We start from the raw sequence: 13,771 nt of genomic DNA on the forward strand, positions 1-13,771 counted from the left end.
GGTATGATAGTGCAATGTCCCATTGGAAAAGCCCTTGAGTACTAAAACAACAGAACCCCACATAACTGACCCAATTTTAGAAACCACACCCCTGAATTAATGAATCCAGGGGTGGAGTGATCATATTGATACCACAGGTGTATCACAGAATTTTACACCATTGGGTTGTAAAGAAAAAAAATTATATTTTTACCACAAAAATTTTGTTTTAGCCCCAAATTTTATATTTTCACAGAGGGAAATGGATAAAAATGCACCAAAATTTGTCACACAATTTCTTCTGAATGTGGCAATACCCCATATCTGGCAGTACAGTACTTTGTAGCCACCATGCAAGATTTAGAAGAGAAGGAGTGTTATTTAAGTCTTGGAGTACAAATTTTCATACCATAATGTGTAGACTTCATATACCGGGCCCCTAAGTGTTGGAAAAGCAGAATCACCCCTAAAGTGACCCCATTTTTGAAATTAGACTCCTCCAGGGATTTACCTACAGGTGTAAAAACAAGGTTGACTCCATTGGTGTTTTCCACAAACAAACAGCGATGGATGTTGCCGAATGAAAATTGTATATCTGCCATTGTAGAGCCCAAATACAATTTAGTGCCAGTACATTGCAGTTCCCATATATTGTGCCCAGCTCATGCTTCTGGAGACACACACCCCATAAATTAAACAGGATTCTTTACTACAAAATTGGCAAACATGTGGACACTATATGTAGTTTAGGCACACTGTGGAGCTCAGAAAAGAAAGGGGTATCTGGTTGTGGGAGCATCATTTTTGCTTGATTTCTTATTTTCGTGGGATGGGGGAGTAATAGTTCTTTTCCAGAGCATTTGTGCTGCCAGTAAAAGGGAAGAGCCCTCTATATTTCTATTTACAGGTGAGCTACGTTTGTCTATATGTGCAATTGTGTATCAATACACTACAGTTCAAAAGTTTGGGGTCACCCAGATAATTTTGTGTTTTACATGAAAAATCATACTTTTATTTGTCAAATGAGTTGCATAATGAATGTAAATATAGTCCAGACATTGACGAGGTTAGAAATAATGATTTTACTTGAAATAATAATTTTCTCCTTCAGTCTTTGCTTTCGTCACAGAATGCTCCTTTGCAGCAATTCCAGCTTTGCAGACCTTTGGCTTGTAGCTGTTGATTTGCTGAGGTAATCTGGAAATATTTCACCCCATGCTTACAGAAGACCCTCCCACAAGTTGGATTGGCTTGATGGGCACTTTTTGCGTACCATACGGTCAAGCGGCTCCCACAATAGCTCAATAGGGTTGAGATCTGGTGACTGGGCTGGCCACTCCATTACAGATAGAATACCAGCTGCCTGCTTCTTCCCTAAATAGTTCATGCATAATTTGGAGGTGTGCTTTGGGTCATTGTCCTCTTGTAGATTGAAATTGGCTCCAATGAAGCGCTGTCCACAGGGTATGGCATGGAGTTGCAAAATGGAGTGATAGCCTTCCTTATTCAAAATCCCTTTTACCTTGTACAAATCTCCCACTTTGCCAGCACCAAAGCAACCCCAGACTATCTCATTACCTCCACCATGCTTGACAGATGGTGTCAGGAAATCTTCCAGCCCAGCATCTTTTCAGTTGTTCTGCATCTCACAAATGTTCTTCTGTGTGATCCAAACACCTCAAGCTTCAATTTGTCTGTCCATAACACTTTTTTCCAATCTTTCTCTTTCCAATGTCTGTGTTCTTTTGCCCATATTAATCTTTTCCTTTTATTAGCCAGTCTCAGATATGGCTTTTTCTTTGCCACTCTGCCCTGAAGGTTAGCATCCCAGAGTTGTTTCTTCATGATAGACGTTAACACTGGCGTTTTGTGGGTACTATTTAATGAAGCTGCCAGTTGAGGACCTGAGAGGCATCGATTACTCAAACTAGAGAGTGTAATGTGCTTATCTTGTTGCTCAGTTGTGCAGTGAGGCCTCCCCCTTCTCTTTCTACTCTGGTTAGAGCCTGTTTGTGCTCTCCTTTGAAGGGAGTATTCTTCAGTTTCTTGGCAATTTCTCAAGTGGAATATCCATCATTTCTAAGAACAAGAATAGACTGTCGAGTTTCACAAGAAAATTCTCTTTTTTTGGCTTTTTTGAGAGTTTAATGGAACAAACAAATGTAATGCTTCAGATTCTCAACTAGCTCAAAGGAAGGTCAATTTTATAGCTTCTCTATTCAGCAAAACTGTTTTCAGCTGTGCTAACATACTTGCACAAGGGTTTTCAAGGGATTTCTAAACATCCATTAGCCTTCCAACACAGTTAGCAAACACAATGAACCATTAGAACACTGGAGTGGTGGTTGTTGGAAATGGGCCTCTATAGACCTATGTAGATATTGCATTAAAAACCAGACGTTTGAAGCTATAATAGTCATTTACCACATTAACAATGTATGGAGTGTATGTCTGTTTAATTCAATGTTAGCTTCATTGCAAGAAAATTTGTTTTTTCAAAAATAAGTAAATATCTAAGTGACTCTAAACTTTTGAACTGTAACATATGTGAATGTAATGTGCATGTAGCAGAGCTGAGTGTGTCAATATGTGCATGTAGCATATATGTGGTTGTCTATATGTGTATGTGTGTGTCTACATGTGCATTTAGTGTGCGGGAGGCAGAGCTGTGTGTGTCTATATGTGCATTTAGTGTACATGTAGCAAAGTTGTGTTTGTCTATATGTGCATATTTATATGGCCATGTGTCAGAAGCTATGAGTAGCAGTGCCATGTATGTCTATGGAAATGTAGCAGAGCAATGTTTGTCTATGGGAATGTAGCAGAGCCGTGTATGTCTATGCGCATGTAACACAATCGTGTATGTCCATTGGCATGTAGCAGAGCCAGGTATGTCTAAAGGCATGTAGCAGAGCTCTATATGTCTATGAGCATGTTGCAGAGCCGTTTATGTCTATGGGTAAGTAGCAGAGCCTTTTATGTATAAAGGCAAAGTCATAAATGTCTATGGGCATTCTGCAGAGCTGTATATGTCTATGTGCATGTAGCATAGCAGGGCTGCGTATGTCTATTGGCATGTAGCAGAGCCGTGTATGTCTATGGGCATATAGCAGAGCTGTGTGTGTATAATACATACATGGCAGAAATGCATTAACAATAGATTTAGCCTGTGTCCTCTATACTATACACAGTGTGTCCACTAGAGTTGAGCGCGGTTCGCAGTTCGCGGTTCTCCAGTTCTAAGCTCGAGTGATTTTGGGGGCTGTTCGAGATCGAACTAGAACTCGAGCTTTTTGCAAAAGCTCGATAGTTCTAGATACGTTCGAGAACGGTTCTAGCAGCAAAAAGCAGGGCTTTTTACAGCTACAGTGTGCAGGAGCCATCGCTGGCAGCCTGCCATAAGCTGGTAACCAAGATAAACATCGGGTATCCAAGCAAAGCGCTTTGGTTAGTAACCCGATGTTTATCTTAGTTACGTGCAGGAAGCCCACACTTCCCCGCTCAGCTCGCTCCGCCCCCTCCTGCCCGCGGCATGTACACATACATACACACACACACACACACACACACACACACACATGGTCCCGCTCGGCTTACCTGCGGTGATGAAGTCCCGCCATCCCGACCTCAGCGCTGTCACTGTCCTCCATGGCCGCCGCTTGTCACATCACCTCTCGCTTCCGACCCGAGACTGACTAGCGGTGACGTCACGGGCCTCTCGCGATATTTGGCTGTGAAGGCGCCGGTCATTGAACTCAGTGACAGGGGCTGTCAGCAGTGCTGGAGATCAGCGCAGGTAATGTACCTCGCTGACAGCAGCACTTGTCATGCCCTGCAGTGACCTGGGCTGACCCATTGATGTTAGCTCAGGTCACTGCATTGCTCTCCCAGCCAATGGGGAACATCCTGCTCTTCATTGACTGGGACAGTGTGGATCGTCATGGCAACCCCTTGGATTACAGCAGACCTGGATTTGTTTTTCATTCTAATAAATTGGTTAAAGAGGGAATGTTTTGGGGAGTGTTTTTTCAAATAAAAATATGGTTGTGGTCTATTTTTTTTTATTACTGACTGGGTTGGTGATGTCGGGTATCTGATAGACGCCTGACCTCACCAACCCCAGGGCTTGATGCCAGGTGACATTACACATCTGGTATTAACCCCATATATTACCCCGTTTGCCACCGCACCAGGGCGCGGGATGAGCTTGGGTGAAGAACCAGGATTGGCGCATCTAATGGATGCGCCACTTCTGGGGCGGCTGCGGCCTGCTATTTTTAGGCTGGGGAGAGTCCAATAACCATGGACCTCCCTAGTCTGAGAATATCAGGCCCCAGCTGTCTGCTTTACCTTGGCTGGTAATCCAATTTTGGGGGACCCCTACGTGTTTTTTTTTAATTATTTATTTAATTTAAAATAACAGCGTGGGGTGCCCTCAGTTTTGGATTACCAGCCAAGGTGAGGTTGCCAGCTGTGGTCTGCAGGCTGCAGCCGTCTGCTTTACCCTAGCTGGCTACAAAACTAGGGGGAAACCTACGTCATTTTTTTTTTCATTTTGTTGGCTAAATACAAAGCTAAGCACCCCTTAGTGCCATATGAAAGGCACCAAAGGGTGCTCCACTTTTTCTCCATTTTTTCTCCACTTTTTCTCCACTTTTTCTACATTTTTTTCTCCACTTTTTCTCCATTTTTTTCTCCACTTTTTCTCCATTTTTTCTCCACTTTTTCTACATTTTTTTCTCCACTTTTTCTCCACTTTTTCTCCACTTTTTCTCCACTTTTTCTCCATTTTTTTCTCCCCTTTTTCTCCACTTTTTCTCCATTTTTTTCTCCACTTATTCTCCACTTTTTCTCCACTTTTTCTCCTCTTATTCTCCACTTTTTCTCCACTTTTTCTCCACTTTTTCTCCACTTTTTCTCCATTTTTTTCTCCACTTTTTCTCCATTTATTCTCCACTTTTTCTCCACTTTTTCTCCATTTTTTTCTCCACTTTTTCTCCACTTTTTCTCCACTTTTTCTCCATTTTTTCTCCACTTTCTCTCCACTTTTTCTCCGTTCTTTTTCTATGGTCGGTCTACCCATTAGCTCTGCCATGCATACTGTAGCTCTACACCTACTGCACATGTTACTTTATGATTGACATCTCTTTCGTACCAGAGCTGTCTAAGTCTACTCTGACCCCATATTTGTCATTACTATATTGTCCTTGTACTGTATTATGACATTTGTATCATGTGTTTCATTTCTTGCTGTGTTGCAATTTTTTTGCTGCATCCCAATTGTACCTCTACATTGTTCGAGTTTATGTTATTGTTCTCTCACTCTTATGTGATACTGATTATTGGCATTTTTCATGATTACATGCAGATAAGTCCAATCTGACGAAGGCTCAGGCCGAAACGTCATTTGTAACTTGTTTTGGACAAAAACATATATGCTTATGAAAAAAAAATTTTTCTTAATACGGACCAATAAAGAGTGATTTTGCATTACTATCCATTGTGACTTACTGACTTAGTCTGGGAGATATAGAGTGCCGAGGTTACTCACTAATTTTATCTATTATTACCTCTGAGCACCTATATACCAGTGAGCAGAGCTTCCTCTACAGTAGTTCTCCTGATTAGGCATGCCCTTACCTCATGAGCAGGGCATTGCAGCTTTCGTAGCAACCATTACGACATGGACTCTGCTGCTGTGGACCCGGGGAGAGTGAGTGCAGATTCATTGCACCCACACTCCTCACATGAAGGGTCCGCACTCCTAGAAAATGGGGAATACGTTCCCTGAGTGTCTCCCCCCCATATTCTAGACGGTCCAGAGTCGTCGTGGGACCCCTTTATTTTTTTTCTTACAATAAATTGGTGAAAGAGGAAATGTTTTGGGGACTGTTTTTTCAAATAAATTTCTTTTGTCGATTTTTTGTTTTTGTTAGTACTGACAGTTTAAGATGTTGGGTATCTAATAGACGCCATGACATCACAAACTGCTGGGCTTGATCTAAGGTGACTTTACAGCTAGTATCAACCCGATTTATTACCCCGTTTGCCACTGCACCAGGGCACGGGATGAGCTGGGGTGAAGCGCCAGGATTGGCGCATCTAGTGGATGCGCCACGTCTGGGGTGCCTGTGGCCTGCTATTTTTAGGCTGTGAAGGCCCAATAACTATGGACCTTCCCACCCTGAGAATACCAGACCACAGCTGTCCGCTTTACCTTGGCTGGTGATCCAATTTGGGGGGGACCCTACTTTTATTGTGTAATTATTAATATTTATACAATAATTATAAAAAAGAGCCTGAGGGGACCTCCACATTGGATCCCCAACCACGGTAAAGCTGCCAGCTGTGGTTTTCAGGCTACAGCCGTCTGCTTTACCCTAGCTGGCTATCAAAAATGGGGGGACCCAACGTCATTTTTTTTTTTTAACTATTTTTTAAATAGAAAAAATTAATGGGCTTCCCTGTATTTTGATTGCCAACCAAGGTAACGGCAGGCAGATGGGGGTGGCAACCCATAGCTGTCTGCTTTATCTGCGCTGAGAATCAAAAATACCGCGGAGCGCTACGTCATTTTTTTTAAAGATTTATTTTTACAGCACTGTGATGTCCAGCAATCAAAATACAGGGAAGCCCATTTTGTTTTTAGTTATTTAAATAAATAATTAAAAAAAATATATATGGGCTCCCGCTGCATTTTTTGTATTGCTAGCTAAGGGTAATCCAAGCAGCTACTGGCTGCTAACCCCCACTGCTTGGTGTTACCTTCACTGGCAATGGAAAATCCAGGGAAGCATTTTTTATTTTTTTTGCCAAAAAACTACAAAAAAAGGACGTGAGCTTCGCCATATTTTTGTATGCTAGCCAGGTATAGCAGGCAGGTGCTGGTAGAGTTGGATACAGCGCCAGAAGATGGCGCTTCTATGAAAATGCCATTTTCTGAGGCGGCTGCAGACTGCAATTCGCAGCAGTGAGGCCAAGAAAGCTCAGGCCAACCTGTGCTGCGGATTCCAATCCCCAGCTGCCTAGTTGTACCTGGCTGGACACAAAAATGGGGCGAAGCCTACGTCATTTGTTTTCTAATTATTTCATGAAATTCATGAAATAATAAAAAAAGGGCTTCCCTTTATTTTTGGTTCCCAGCCGGGTGCAAATAGGCAACTGGGGGTTGGGGGCAGCCGTACCTGCCTGCTGTACCTGGCTAGCATACAAAAATATGGCGAAGCCCACATAATTTTTTCAGGAGCCTTGTAGTTCTGCAGCTGCTGTCTGTCTGTATGGAGAAGAGCAGACATCAGCTGCAGAACTACAAGGCTCAGTATACTCCATCCAGGACTGTATGCAGAATTTTTTTGCCCACCAAAAAAATGATGTGGGCTTCGCCATATTTTTGTATGCTAGCCAGGTACAGCTGGCAGCCACGGGCTGCCTCCAACCCCCAGTTGCCTATTTGTACCTGGCTGGGAACCAAAAATATAGGGAAGCCCGTTTTTTTTTAATTATTTCACTTATTTCATGAAATAATTAAAAAACAAATGACGTGGGCTTCGTCCCATTTTTGTGTCCACCCGGTACAACTAGGCAGCTGGGGATTGGAATCCGCAGCACAGGTTAGCCCGAGGTTTCTGGGCGCCTCTACTGCGGATTTCAGTCCGCAGCCGTCCCAGAAAATGGCGCTCTCATAGAAGCGCCATCATCTGGCGCTGTATCCAACTCTTCCAACAGCCCTGGAGCCGGGTGGCTTGTTGGGTAATCATGAGTTAATACTGGCTTTGTTTTACTAGCCAGTATTAAGCCAGAGATTCTTAATGTCAGGCACGTTTGTTAAGAATCTCCAATAAAGGGTTAAAAAAAAGACACCACACAGAGAAAAAATACTTTAATAGAAATAAATACACAGACACATTAGAGACTCCATCTTTATTACCCCTTGTCAGCCCTCCACGATCCTGCTCTTCTGTCTTCTTTCTTTCTAGTGTAGTAGTAGTGACGACTGTAGTGAGGATGAGATTCACCAGCCCATCATGGGCTGGGGAACCTCATCCTCACTACAATCATCACTACAATCGGGAAGCAGCGTGCAGCCTTCACTCCGTGAGTGATCAGTGCTGGCTGCTAGCGGTAACAGCGGTAACGCTGACAGACGCGTTACCATAGCAACGGTGCTCTCGGAGCCGCGGTTAGCGGTGACGTCACCGCTAACTGCGTTGCTATGGCAACGGTGATCTCCGTTAATGACCGGCCGTGTCAGCCGGTCCCTAACGGAACGGGGAGTCGACCGTGTGCTAGAGCATGTCGCCGGTACACGGCGATACACATATGTGCACCGTGTACTGGAGAGATGCACTCGCAGGTCCTACATGACGTGTCATAGTCATGTGACCAGTCTGTAGCCAATGAGATAATAGCCACGTGACTGGTCACATGGCTATTTTGACGTCACGATAGGTCCTGCATCTCTGCTGGCAGTGCAGGTCACCGGGAGGATTCAGCGATCATCGGATGGAATAGCGGCAGGAGACAGAGTGCAGAAGGGATCGCGAGGACCGGTAAGTGTTATGGCAATGTTTATTAACTGTTTGTGTACATTTATAATGCATTTTTATGTGTTTGTGATTGCCTCCCATTATAGCCTATTGGTTCGAGTTCGGTTCGTCGAACGTTCGACGAACCGAACTCGAACGGGAGCCCCGTTCGGCGAACCGGCCTCGAGCCGAACCGGGACCGGTTCGCTCATCTCTAGTGTCCACCCATATCCTGTCCACCGCCATTAACTTGAGAATGGCGGCAGCTATAGGAATATAATTGGTGTCTAGGTATAGTAAAGTAGCCATGCGCTACGCAATGAAACCACTTATAGCGCCACCTGGTGGAAAACAGCGGAGTTAGCATTCTTATCTCGAAAACAGAACAAGATAGAGAAAAAAAGTGAATTACAAAGTTGTAGGGCATCATCAATTCAGTATGAATTGACACCTTGCATACAGAAATGCTATGATATGAAACCCATGACCCCCCCAAAAAAAAAAACATTTAATGCATTTAATGCTGGTCACGCATATGGCGCTCATTTAACTGTGATGCACAAAGTGGCCATCGTCAGCTGCAATGCACATCTGCACTCTAGACAGCATACTGTATCTTGCTGCACATTGTGCAATATGGTAGGTGACACGTTTGCACAAGCATCTGTGATACGTCGTCGTTGGTCCTGCAATGTTGGTGGAGGGGGTCGCATACACCTGCTGTTTGATGTGACCTCACAGAAAGAAGTCCAATGGGGTCAGGTCAGGTGAGTGTGGAGGCCACTCCATGCAGCCACCATACCCAATGACTTGTAGGAAGGTCTCCATGTTATATCTCTTTAATCCGGGAACCTAACTTAAATGCCACTATCTAGGTTAAAAACATCTGTATCTGGGCAAAATGCCACTATTTACAGAGTTTATAGAGATATACCTTGCCGTTGGTTTCTTGGCTTACATGCATTGTCCAATACATAAACTAAATATCTCTCTTTTGCAGTAATGCAGTGCCATATTTTCCCTTGTACAATTTTGGCTTTTTCAGTGTACAACTGTATGCATTTTATAGTTACTATGTTTTTTCAGTTAGCACCTGTTCACATTTGTTGGATGTGCGGGTCAGTTTTATGATATTTCTAGTGAGTCTTTTTCTGACTGAGCACTCCACCCTAAGACCTGGCTGTGTTCATAACCATTGTAGCAGGAGCCTAGCTGCCCATACATGGAGGTTTATAGTCCAAATAGAGGCATTTTGCCCAGACACGGATGTTGTTAACCTAGATAGTGGCATTTAAGTTAGGTTTCCGGATTACAGAGATATACCTTGCCGTTTGTTTCCACGCTTACATGTATTGGCCAATACATAAACTAAATATCTCTCTTTTGCAGTAATGCAGAGCCATATTTTCCCTTGTACAATTTTGGCTTTTTCAGTGTGCAGCTGTATGCATTTTATAGTTACACTGTATATGCAGTCAGCAGCCTGTATCCTCTATAAGTTGTTGACCTGAAATGTTAGTGTGACGCCCTGGGCAAGCCAGGGGTCAAAGGTCACAACATCACACGCACCCCACATTCCCTGCAGGTACACACAAGGTCAAAACTAAAATCCTTGTTGCCTTCCTCCAGGGGCTGGTCTCCACACCAGGGGGTGGGCCAGGCGGTTGGCTCCACCCACTAAGGAGTTCACAGCCCTGGAGGTGGGAGAACCAGGCAGTTGAAGTCTAGCTGAGGGCTAGAGTAGAGTTGAAGTCTAGCTGAGGGCTAGAGTAGAGTTGAGCTAGGGAAGTGAAGGAGTAAAGATAGAGTTTTGAGGAGGAGGTGGAAAGAGTTAGAAGTGGTAGAGGAGCTAAAGTAAGAGCAACAGAGAAAGTGACAGAAAGAAGCCTGAAGTTGGTCCGGGTGTGTGCCCCGGACTGAGACAGCAAGGTTGGCAGACGGCGGTGACTGTCTGCAGGCGAGACTGATTGGAGGTTGCCGAAAGGACCGTGGACGGGTGGTGACCCGGCGGTACCGGAGCGGTATACGAAGATTAGTCAGCACCAGGGCAGGGGCCTTTCGGATCCCGGCAAGGCTAGGAGTCGCCGAATTTGCCAAATCCATCAGTGAAGGGGACGACTGTCTCCCAACAACCAAGTCCCGTTGAAGGCAACAGTCCAACCGTTAAGGGGAGACACCGCCACCGCCAAGGCACCAGTTTCCCAGGGCCAGCGCCTGCAGGCAAGAGTGGAGCTCCTCCGGCTCATACCCAAGCTGGGGAGCGGGTTACCGGTGGGAACCCATCGCTACCAAACAACAACACATAGGTGCAGGGAAGAGACTGTCACCGTCAACTGCGGGGGAAGTCAGCACCGTAACCGTCCGAAGGACCCGTCCAACCAGCCGTTTGTTTACCGAGAACTGTGTCGTGTTTACTGGCTGAGTGAGTACCTCCGTGCCGTGCGGCACAGCGCTGCCCCTGCACCTCCACAGGCCCCATACCCACCTGTCCACCATCCCAACCCCATCACTGGGCCCCGGGATCACCAACCCCTACCCACGGAGGGGCAACACAACAACTGGCTGCTCCACACCATCACTCCCGGGATCCCCCAGCCAAAGCAGCGGTGGTGTACATTCAATCACCACAACCTTGGGTGGCGTCACGGACAATAAACTATCCCAAAACACCAATTCCCCTTTTCACTCACGGGCAAGGAGCGTCGCTTGAGTCCCCGGGATCCGGCCCATCGCTCGAGCCACCGAGCAGCGGCAGGCCGCAGCAGCCGCAGCGGCAGCCGGACCCGAGCAGTGGGAGAGCGCGGCGTCCCCTCCTCCACCCGCTACATTAGGGTATGTGCCCATGATTAGGATTAGTAGTGTTTAGGAGCAAGTGTATTTTTACTGAGTCCAAAATGCTGTGTTGTACAGTACAAGCACGGTGGATGGGATTTATAGGCCCGGCATGTAATTCCACATGTTGACTGCCTAACAATCCACCATCCAATCATAGTAAGGACATTGTGTTACCATTTTTTAAAAAAATCATTTTACTGCAGAGCTCTGATATTTTGTAGTTTGTTCTAAGCAAGTGTAAAGTATCACAACGCTTCAAATGACAGTTTAAGAAGAAATGCAAAACAAACTAATGTAGAAGAACAAGTAATAAAGTTAAATGGATGTCAATTACTTTAGAAATGCGACTCCATCAGAGGTAGATGGGGTGTTATATCTTCTCATGTATTCATGCATCTCTGGAAAGCTCTTCTTAACATAGTCTTCAGCACTGCTCTCTTTAACTGTTCCAAACCGGAACCCTTGGGAGGGATGATGAAGCTATAAAACATGGATTATATTGTTATTGCCTTATTATAGAATAATCAGAGATGGCATTTTCTTTTTGTTACATAAATGACAATTGAAGATGAAATGACATTGTAAAGACTACAGATGCGTAGAGGGGATACATTCAAATCAAAGCCTAGAACCAGTATGAAAACACATTGCTAACACCATTGTATTGCATATTGTAGACTGCAAATCATTTGTTTCAATGTTACTCTGTAACAGCGTAAAACAGTAATTTGCTATTTACCAACTGCGATATTACCTAAAAGCAATGTTGTGACAATGTATACATTAGTGTCAATTTTGATGCTATTAAATATTTTAAAAAGTCATCATCTCATTTTTGACACTTTGCATATAGCAGAGCTCGGTATTCCATCTGGTGTAATAATTAGTGATGGACGAGCGTGCTCGTCACTGCTTGATACTAAACCCTAGAACGCATACCTGGGGCCTCGCAGGCCTGCTAGCTTACTTGTTTTCTATGGTTGATTTCTATGGTTGAGCATTCTAGGGTTAATCAATCAGATATGGTTTCCAACCCTTATTTACACTTTAGAGGAGATGTGAATTTCAAATTTGGTAAGAACATTTGACATTTAGGAAACATTTGAAGCCAGTTGAAAGAGTTTACTATGGGTTAACGATGGACCTATTTCACTGGTATTACGCATCTGTATGTAAACCTATTTACTAGAAGAATATTTATTGACCTTGGTGCTTGAAACTTTGTGACCTGTTAGGGGTCATATTAAGCATCAGGGTCAATGAATTTTAAGTTACTGTAATATTTGCCAATATTATTGTGCCTATAAGTCTTGTTTGGAGAGTATTCTTTTATTTGTGTTTTGTATAGAAGAGTATCTGGATTGTTTTTACTCTCCTCTTTTTTAAATGGAAGTCCCTGTGTGTCTAGATGACATCTAGATGTGTCTAGATGATAACAACTTTTGATTTTCGTCGTAAATATACTTTACACTTATGACGTTCTGAGATATTATGCAAATAAGAAAGCCGCGGAGACACCATCACGTGTTTCTCAACGCTGGCAGGAAACTAGCCAGGTCTTTCACCGGGAAGGAACAACCACGGGAAGGGCAGTCTCCAGTCAAGGAGACCACCTATACCAAACATGGTATCCATCCACAGACAGCCGTTTAGGGGTATTTGCCCCTCATCAGTGTGGAGTAGGAATCTGGCTAGTGGGGGCAATGCCTAGTATAAGACTACTTAAGCAAGCATTGTTGACCTTAGGGAGATCAACATATCCACTGCGGAGACACCATCACGTGTTTCTCAACGCAGTGATTCTAGAGCATTGCCCCCTGGGAAGTATGCAAATAAGAAAGCCGCGGAGACACCATCACGTGTTTCTCAACGCTGGCAGGAAACTAACCAGGTCTTTCACCGGGAAGGAACAACCACGGGAAGGGCAGTCTCCAGTCAAGGAGACCACCTATACCAAACATGGTATCCATCCACAGACAGCCGTTTCGGGGTATTTGCCCCTCATCAGTGTAGAGTAGGAATCTGGCTAGTGGGGGCAATGCCTAGTATAAGACTACTTAAGCAAGCATTGCTCTAGAATCACTGCGTTGAGAAACACGTGATGGTGTCTCCGCAGTGGATATGTTGATCTCCCTAAGGTCAACAATGCTTGCTTAAGTGTTCTGAGATATTAGATATGTACCAATCATTGTCTAATGAAGACAATTGTTATTCACAGTTTGTATCTTCAGTTTATTCAGCCAGTAAAAAGTATCACATAAATCACTTGTAGATTTCTGCAGCTACAGTAGAAAATGTTAACAGGGATGAGGCGCTGACTATTGCATTTAATATCTCTTATTCATGTGATAAAATGGCCAGTGATTTTGTTATGTGGCCACAATTTCAAATAGGTCTGGAGCAGCACAGATCTGCAGTGATTTGATTATGGA

General features: G+C 44.2%; 1 protein-coding gene across 2 annotated transcripts in view; it reads right to left on the minus strand.

Annotated features, from left to right (window-relative positions):
- GRIN3A (glutamate ionotropic receptor NMDA type subunit 3A) overlaps positions 1 to 13,771 on the minus strand; it is an 813,333-nt gene that overhangs the window by 291,352 nt on the left and 508,210 nt on the right. For both annotated transcript variants that reach the window (XM_075316157.1, XM_075316160.1), the window contains exon 5: positions 11,674 to 11,819. In XM_075316157.1, the coding sequence (XP_075172272.1) occupies positions 11,674 to 11,819 (146 nt within the window). The remainder of the gene's footprint in view (positions 1 to 11,673; positions 11,820 to 13,771) is intronic.

The sequence above is a fragment of the Anomaloglossus baeobatrachus genome, chromosome 1 (assembly GCF_048569485.1).
Source record: "Anomaloglossus baeobatrachus isolate aAnoBae1 chromosome 1, aAnoBae1.hap1, whole genome shotgun sequence".
NCBI lineage: Eukaryota > Metazoa > Chordata > Amphibia > Anura > Aromobatidae > Anomaloglossus > Anomaloglossus baeobatrachus.